Source organism: Tympanuchus pallidicinctus, unplaced genomic scaffold (genome assembly GCF_026119805.1).
Source record: "Tympanuchus pallidicinctus isolate F22 unplaced genomic scaffold, pur_lepc_1.0 scaffold32, whole genome shotgun sequence".
NCBI classification, from domain to species: Eukaryota; Metazoa; Chordata; class Aves; order Galliformes; family Phasianidae; genus Tympanuchus; species Tympanuchus pallidicinctus.
In genome coordinates, this window is record NW_026294750.1 from 3,646,244 (window position 1) to 3,655,000 (window position 8,757).

Below are 8,757 nucleotides of genomic sequence, written 5' to 3' on the forward strand. Positions count from 1 at the left end.
CTCAGCACAGCGGCTGATGCAATCCCCACGCTGAGAGGTGGGCGGTGCCTTTCCACCGCCCTCCATGGGGGCGTGGCCTCAGCACCGCCCAATGAGCGGCAGCGTAGCGGCGTGACGCCTCGCGCATGCGCAGTTTCTCTCCACCCGCCCCTAAGGGCTCGCGCCGGTCGGGGCCGGATGTAAGCGCTGCGCTCGCTCTCCCGCCGCCATTTTGTCACTCCCGCCGCCGGCCGCCCGGATTCCTCTCAGGATGGCGCCCAGACCCCGCCGCCCGACGCTCCGCCCCGCCGCTCCGCACCCCCGGCAACGCCGCCGACATCGCTGAGGACCCTTCTCGCACCGTTCATGGAGCCGATCGGCCGGCAGCGGCCCAGCCCCGCCGTGGGGCCGGCTCGGCCCGGCTCTCTGCTCGGCTTCCCTGTCGCTCGGCCTAAGCTCCCCGGCCCGGCCCAACCGTCCGCCTCCCCTTCGGCCCCGCCGCAGCCCAGCCCGCCGTTCTCCTGGCTGCGGTTGCTCTCTCAGCTCCTTTCCCCTCTGCCCGCCCTGTTGCAGCGCCTGCGGCCCGGCCCGGCTCTGAGCAGTGCTCTGTGCCCCGCTGGGCCCTCAGCTCCGCCGCCTCCTTTGCTGTTGCCGCCCGCAGCGCTGCGATGGGCCGAGGAGAAGGGCACGGAAGGCACGGCGCCCGCCCGGGGGCTGGTTGTGCCTCACGCCGGGTTCCTTTCCTTCGTGCTGGGTGCGAACAGCCCGGAGTGCCGCTCCTCCGGCAGCCACCTGCCGCAGCCTCTGAGCGCCGAGGGGTGGGGAGGGCAGGGTCGGCTGGTTGAGTTGGAACGGCTCCGCAGCAAACGGCTGGATTGCTTACGGCTGCGGGGAATGGCCGTGCCCGAGCCGGATCACGGGTATCACAGCCTGGAGGAGGAGCAGCAGCAGCACAGGGGAGCCCTGAGAGGAGAATGCGAGCAGCGTGGTGTGTGGAGGCAGCCCGATGAGTTGGAGGGATCCCGGGGTTCGGCTGAGAAGGGAGAAGTGCAGGAGGAACTTTGTGCTGCGGAGGGCTCTGAAACAGAGAGAAGCCTGTTTGTGTCGGTCAGGCCTGCCTGTGCTAATAAGTTAATAGACTACATCCTGGGGGGGAACTCCAGTGGGGAGGAGAGTGCGGATGATGAGGAAGACTGGGATGATGATGATGATGATGATGATGATGATGGGTTTGACAGTGAAGGGCTGCTCTCGGATTCAGATGACAGCAGCCAGAACGGGGAGAGGTTGCATCTTTGGAACTCCTTCTTCAGCCTGGATCCTTACAACCCTCAGAACTTTACAGCAACCATTCAGACATCTTCCAGTGAGCCGGGGAAGGCTTTGCCCTGTGTGGCCAATGTGGGAGAGGAGGAGGAGGAGGAGGAGGAGGATTCTTCATGGGCAGAGTCGTCTTCAGGCTCTCCTCACCCCAGTTCAGAAGATGAGGACGAATGGGATTGCAGCAGTGTGGACGAGGCAGAAAACTTGAAACTTTGGAACTCATTCTGTACCTCAGATGATCCTTATAACCCTTTAAATTTCAAGGCACCCTTTCAAACAGCGGAGAAAAGAGGGAAGCCCAGCCTCAAAGGAACAGAGGGGCTGAGTTTGATCAGTTCTGAGCATAGTCTCTTAACTGTCTGTCGGGTACAGCTGGAAAAGCATAACTGTGGGGTTGCAGACTTGGTGCAGCATGGCATTCTTTCTGGTGAAAAATGTAGAAGTACCAAGAGGAAAAAGGTATATTTCTGTTTCTGGCTTTGTTTTTTTAACTGTGGTATGTGGGTGAGGTCATTTGCACCAGGATTCCAGCGTCAGTGGTGCCAAATCATGCTCTGTGAGCTTATGGTCTAATTATGCGGCTGGAAGCAGCATGCCTCACGTTGTGGCAGATCTCGTAATTCAGTGACACAGAGCACAGAATTTCTTGAAGTGACTCGAAATGAATTTTTCTTTTTAAGACATAACTTTCATTGTGTGTTTGTGTCCCGTTTGTGTTCTGATTTCCATCATCAGGGAGGCAGAGGAGAATCATCATCAACATTTTTCTTCTGGAAAGCCCTTTTCTCTTGTGAATCGTGTGGAGTATTTCAGGAGTTTTGTGTGTAAATAGAATAACCAGGACTTTGTGTTGCAAGCTTTGTGTGTCGAACCTGCTTGGGTTACAGACACCAGGTGTCTTTTGGAGGAGAAAAATAATTCTGAGTGCTGCAGGAAGCCACTAAAGTTTTGCTGTAAGGTGCATTAATGCTCCTTGGGGTGTTGAAGTTTTTAGTGCACGTGCTTGGATGCAATTAAATGTCACTTATCCCAGAATCGTTAAGGTTTGGGAGGAATCACTCAGATTTTCTGTTCCAGCTGTCAGCACGGGGCCCTCTGGTGGGGTCTGTGATGCTGCAGGTGTGCACAGCTGCTTGTCAGGCGTGCTGTGCTCCTCTTGGGTCCCTCCTGACACTTCCAGCCTTTGTGTCAGTAATGGTGATGCTGAGTCCCATGAGAATGAGCCAGCATAACAAGATAGCAAAGAGGAAAGGCTGCATTCTTAGCACTAAGAGATCTGTTTGCCTCTTTGAGAGCCTGGCTTGGGTGTAACTTCATACCTGTTCGTACCTGTTCTCACTGGGGCAGGTGCTGGTGACAAATCTAATGGTCAGCACAGCTGAAATATTGTTTTTCCATTTGGAGAGAAATGAGTGCGTTGGGTTTTTTTGTCCTCCATAACTGATGCTGTTCTGAATCAGTGAGCCCAGCTGTGGGTCGATGCTCAGGGCTTAAAATCCTGCTGTGTGGCTGGGAAGCACCCTGAACAGTCACCAATTTCATGAATTATTTTCTCTTTTGAACTAATTCACTGTTTGTACCTGTGAACAGAATCCAACCCCAGTATTTGGCACAACGTTACCAAATCCACTAATTGTGCCCTAGGGGATCTTAGACCCATGTAAAGAGGAGGAAAGGTGGTAACTCACAGAGGGATAGGCTGATGTAACAGCTCCGTGTGCCTGCAGGCAGATTAGACCTTAATTAGACCTCTGCAAAACGAAGCAGAGGTCCCTGAATGCTGACCCATGAAGTGTTTGAGTCACTTCTACCACTCACGGCCGCTTCCTGCGTGGCATCCTGCAATCAAACAGCAATAGCTGTGCACTCATACAGCCCAGGAGCCTCTTGTTTGCCTTCATTCTCTCTGCAGAAGGACGTGTGGGGTTTGGTGCCCATGCTGCTGCTGGGAGGTAACTGAGGTCACTGCACTGGGATGGGATTTCAGCAGTTTGCTCTCAGCTCAGCTCTGTGTTCTCTGCTGGTGTTTATTTCTCCCATAACTGTTATTACCTTCCTGTTTTCTTGCAGCTTAGAAGGTTGCCCTGTCACGTAGATCCATCCCACCCTGCACTCCTGCTTGTGCTGGTGTGAACTGGGTGTGAAGCTGTGGCTCTCTATTAATAATGACAGGAACAGAGCAGCGAATGTTTGGTGCATCCCTGGATTCCTTCCTGGACTTCCTGCAGCAAATTCAATGTATACCAATCCTAGAACCATCTGTAACCACAGTGGTTTCCTTATCTTCAAGAAATGATCCTAGTCTGAAAGTCAGGGAGCTCTGACAGCCAGCTGGTCTGTCCATCTTTCAGCCTTTTACACAGTGAAATGATCTGCATCTGAAGCAGCTTAGCTTTTACTGCTCAGCAACAGGGCTGAAATCTGTCCACAGTGATAGGGAAAGTGCTGTTGAGTTTCGATCTTGAGTTTTGTTTCCTTCAAGTGGTTCAACAGGCCTTAAGAGGAATGAAGAGTGCAGAAGTTCCACACGTGCTTGAAACTGTGGTGACTTCAACTTCTTTACATTTGATCCTCCCCTGAGCACATGGGTTTGCTCCAGTCGTGCAGTAAACCAGTCCTTATACGTAGGGTTCCTTATCAGTGCTGGGGTTGACTCAACATGATTACTCACTGTACAGAACAATGATTGCTGCTATTTTTTATGGTGTATGTAATCAGGAACCCGGGTCTGTGTTTCTGAGCTCCCTTGTGACGCGTGGATCGTGCAGGGTAACCTGGAGCTGTGTGTGTGCGAGTTCAGAGCCCCGTGCTGATGTGTGTTATTTCATGGGGAGTGCTGTGTGATCTGCCCTCAGCACAGCCTTCAGGTTCAGGAACCACATGGTGATTGAAGCACTGCTGTGGGAAGAGGGAGAGGTCACCGGTGGAGCTGAGCTTACTCTTAAACCCTAGAGGTGAAATACACCCCTGCTTGGCTGCTGCAAAGCCCTGCTGCGGGCTGCTGGTGGAACTGAGGGCGTTTTTTTGGTATATCAGACCTAGAAAATTGCTTTGAAGGTATTTAATCATCCATGCAGATAAGATACGAGCTCCTTTTGCAGGAACACATCCCTAATGCTTTCATTAATAACATCTTTTCCAGGTGACCTTCCTTGAAAAAGTGACAGAGTATTACGTGAGCGGCGAGGAGGATCGTAAAGGGCCCTGGGAAGAGCTGGCACGAGATGGCTGCAGGTTCCAGAAACGCATCCAAGAGACAGAAGAAGCCATAGGATATTGCTTCACTGCAGAGCACAGACAGAGGGTTTTGAACAGGCTCCAACAAACCAACCATGAGGAGGAGGGTTTCTTCTAGCACCTCAACACGTCTGGTGCTTGTGTGACCTCACCAACATCTTCCAAACCAGAACTGGCAGCTGCGTGTGCTGTTTGGAAATGGGGAGAAAAGTGGGATTTGAGCTCTTTTCCCTAGTTTAATATTCAGCCACAAATACCCCCCCCGTGTGTTTGTGTCCCATTTTGATGGACAGACAAAACCTTCCGACTGTCCTTGAGGCTGAGGGTGGTGTAATTGCATTCCCCTTAAGTAACACCTGAGGAAACAGACTGCTTTAGGTTAAAATCCATTCCAAAAAATGCCTTGTCTGCCGTACGTTGAGAAGTGGTGGCTGTTAAGTTGGCATTTTGCACTTTGAAAAAAGCAAAACATATTTTGAAGGAAATATTTATGGGATTCAGAACCTCGTTTATTGCAGTTTTGATTTAAAGTTTGTGTTGGCACGTGCTGTTTTGGTGTGGTTCTTTATTTCTTCTAACCTGTACAGAAGTCTCCAGTTCTTGTTAGCTGATGGTGTTAACCTTAGTGTGCAAAGCAGGTGTGTTCTCCTTCCCTGTAGGATCCCAGTTTTGTGTCTGACTGATGGACTGTGTGACACTTTGTCTTCGTATTTCAGTCTGTGATGCTGAGCTCTGGTGCACTGCACACCCTTTGGTTGTCTCTATTTAAGTCAGACCTTTACCCAGTCCTGTTCCAAAGGGTGTTGTCTACTTGTGAGCCACCTCTTTCAGGGCTCTGAGTTCAGATAGCTGTGCCTGGGGAGCTGCACCATCAGATGATCTTCAGCTCATCTCAGAACAACTTCAGCATGATGGATTCTGCTTGTTGAAGGCGGATTGAAGTGGAGTGTTCTTCATTTTTGTTCTTATCTGGTCCTCGCAAGGAGAATTCTCTTCAGCTTCTGGAAATCTATCACTAGGGATGCTGTGTTGTTACCAAAAGCAGTATTGAGACCTCTGTGCGTCTTTACCTTTGTTCACCTTGTATCCTAACAGCATTTTATGTCTGGGATCTCACACTTGAGGTCCTTGGTGGAAGGAAAGCCCTCGTTATTGATGCTCCTAACTTGAAGTGTTTCACTGCTGCTCAGCCCGAGTAAAGCAGGGCAGTTTGGGTACATTTTTGGAGCTGAAAGCTGTTGGATTTCAGTTGGCCAGGCCGTGAGGTTGTGCAGTGGCATAAATGTCAAACATTAAACCTAAAGAATTTCCTATCAGTTTGCAAAGTGTGGTGTGAGTAAATGATTTGCTGCTTGATTTGTTCAGCTGAGCACACGTGGATCTGTTGTTGGAAGGGAGAAAGCTGTATTCAATTCAGGTTTCTCATCTCTAACGAATTCAGATTTGAATCCAAAAGGCAATGATGGATACGTGGAGAGAAGAGCTTCCCAAAATACTGAGTTTTCTTCTTTGTTTTTGGCCCTGCCTTCATTTGTCTCAGATTTCAGAGCTCTTGAGGTTGACACTTGTTGTCTTCAGCATCTTTGGATTTAAAAATTGCATTTCTTTGCTGCAGGTTGGAAGTGTTAGCATGAAGGAATGTGGAAAGCCAGCTGAAATACAGGAGAGCTGCCACAAGAATAAAAGCTCACTGGTCTTTTAGATTGGTTCACTGGAAGCCACACCACGTTGCTTGAATCCCTTTGCAATGAAGAAATCGTTCTCCTCTCCATCACATCACTCCCTCAGATTCCACGGAGCAGCTTTCTGTGGTTAGGAGTCCACTTTCCTGTGCTGTTTGATAACTGCTCTGCTTGTTATTTTTGCTTAGGGAAAAGCATGCAGGACGATGGATGCATTTGAATGACAGGCAACGTGTTGCTGTGTGACCCCAGCATGGCTGATAAATCAAAATGCTGTTCCTTGCCCTTGGTAAAACGCACCATATCGATTGTTCCATGGTGTTCCTCATCCATTTGCTGTTGCTCCAGCTGCTCTGGCTGGCACACCTGGTGTTGGCACAGAGTTCTGCAGTGATGTGAATGAACACCTGCTAACGCTGCTCCACTCTTTGCAGACACTTGGGAAAGGCTGCAGCTGAAAGGAGCAGCGTTGACAAATGGTCCCCAAACTCCATTGCCGAGCTGCTGCTTCCAACAGCACTTCTGATTGCTGAGATGATTGGTTTCAACACCAGCACTTGGTGATAAAACTGGTGGTTCTCAGTGAGGAATTGCAGCTTGGTGAGTCCTCTCCCTCCTCTCCAACTTCATGCTTTCAAATTGTCCAATGCAAGGCGATGAGAAGTCATGAAACACTAAATTAAGGAGCAAGCTAAGCTGATTAGCCCCCATTTCTCCTATAATGTCCCTTAAGGTGGTCTTGCAGGACGTGTGTGTGTGGTTTAAGTGAGATGTGAAAACCAATTGCTGAACTTTAAATCAAAACTGTGATTACCAGATTTTATTTTTGTATGATTTAGAGAAAGCCAGAAGACCTTCAGCGTTGGCTTTATACAGATTTTAATTGATTTGCATCGAGTTTGTTGGGTTTTTATAAAGCTAAAAGTTCTATTTCTGTACATAACGAAACTATTCAGAACTAATCTGTAAATTGTAATAAAGATATTTGCAGGATAAAGGCTGCGTTGTTTTGCTTTTGGGGGGGCAGGGGGTGCCATGTATGTGTTCGCTTTCTTCTCCTTTCTGTGCTGGGAGAAATGCGAGGTGTCCTTCTGGCAGTGGGAATGCCAAACAGCTGAGCTCTTTAATTACAGCCACATCACCCCTGTGTTCTGCACTGTAAGCTCAGCCTTTAATTCAGCACATTCTTTCTTCTCCTTTATGCTGTAATGATGACTGAAAAGGAGAGCCTGGTGTTTGTCCCCATACAGCACAAGCAGGTTTCACCCTGTGCTCCCAGCCCCTCTGGAACCTCCTTATGCTGCATTTGTTTCTGTAGCAGCACGGAGCTGAACGAGGAGGAGCATCGGGAGCTGCCTGCAGTGCCATCCCACTCTGAGGGCTTGAAAGCAGAGAACAAACCTCCGCCGTTCCTGTGAGCTGCAGCAGCTTTTTGAAGCCGTGCTCACCTGTTCTGCTGGCTCCAAAATCAGCCTGAAGAATGAGAGTTGTAATTTCTTTTGATTCAGCTTAAAGAAATACAGCGAAGTGTTGCTAAATGGGAGCTGCTCCGTATCTGGCAGCACATCAAGGTGCCATCTGGAATGGAGAAATCCTGCTGTGGGGTTTTTTGTTTTATTCTATCAGCACTGAAGGCTGCAGTTGGAGCTCAGCTGACGATGTGTTGGAGTGGAATTCAGTTCTGTGCTGAATCTTCTCCAGGGGACTTCAGAACTTGTTTGTCAGCACACGGGGAGTAAATAAGCTGCTATTTTGGTAGTCACTGCTGGCTGCATCCCCCTAAAGTGCTGCTTGCAGGTGAATCCAGTTGCAGAGTAATCCCCCAAAAAAAGGAGTTTCTTCTGAAGCTGCCAGGCAGAAGAAGGCGACGGCAACTGCAGGAAGGATGAGAACCACGCACTGCAATTCCAGGGAGAGCCCAGTGCTCCTCTGCTGCATGGAGGTGATGGGCTGCACCTCAGCTGTAACCCCAAGGTCCCGTTCTGTGCCAGGGAAGTGCTTTCTGAAAGCAGCCCATTGGTCTTGAAGGCACGGAGTATCAGAGCCCATCAGCAGCAGGCACCCAGCTGCCCCGACTGCTAATGCTGCAGATAAGGCGGCTGGCAATAAAAGCACGTGCTGCCTTGTAACAGCTGTACAAGCACACTGTGTGTGTGCCCCTTTCATTGCCTGTTTTCAGTGCTTTGTTCGGCAGCTGACATCTTCCACGTTCTTCTTTCAAGCAGTGGGCGCTGCTCCTAGCAAAACAAAAGCAAACAAATGCAAAAGCAAAGCCAAACAAAGCCAAACCGAACTCAGGACTGCACTGGGCTGCCTCCATCTTCCCACTGCTCCTCCCATGCAGCCCCGCTCTGGGAGCTTCAAACCTTCACCAGAGTGCTCCAAATGCTGCAAAGGCCATTTTCTCAGCATCCTCTGGAGGATCAGAGCTCATAGAGGTGATTGGGATCAGCTACAGCCTCAGTCCCATGAAAAGGAGAAAACAGAGTTAGACCTGAGAGCAAAGGCTCAGAGTAGGAGCAAGGCACAGAGCGTG

At 50.0% G+C, this 8,757-nt stretch overlaps 1 protein-coding gene across 1 annotated transcript; it reads left to right on the plus strand.

Moving 5' to 3' along the window:
- Positions 1-162: 162 nt before the first annotated feature.
- Positions 163-7,218, plus strand: PPP1R15B (protein phosphatase 1 regulatory subunit 15B). Its single transcript, XM_052698302.1, has 2 exons — positions 163-1,761; positions 4,445-7,218. Exons 1-2 carry the CDS (start codon positions 346-348, stop codon positions 4,655-4,657), a joined length of 1,629 nt encoding a protein of 542 aa, XP_052554262.1. The 5' UTR covers positions 163-345; the 3' UTR covers positions 4,658-7,218.
- The last annotated feature ends 1,539 nt before the right edge of the window (positions 7,219-8,757 follow it).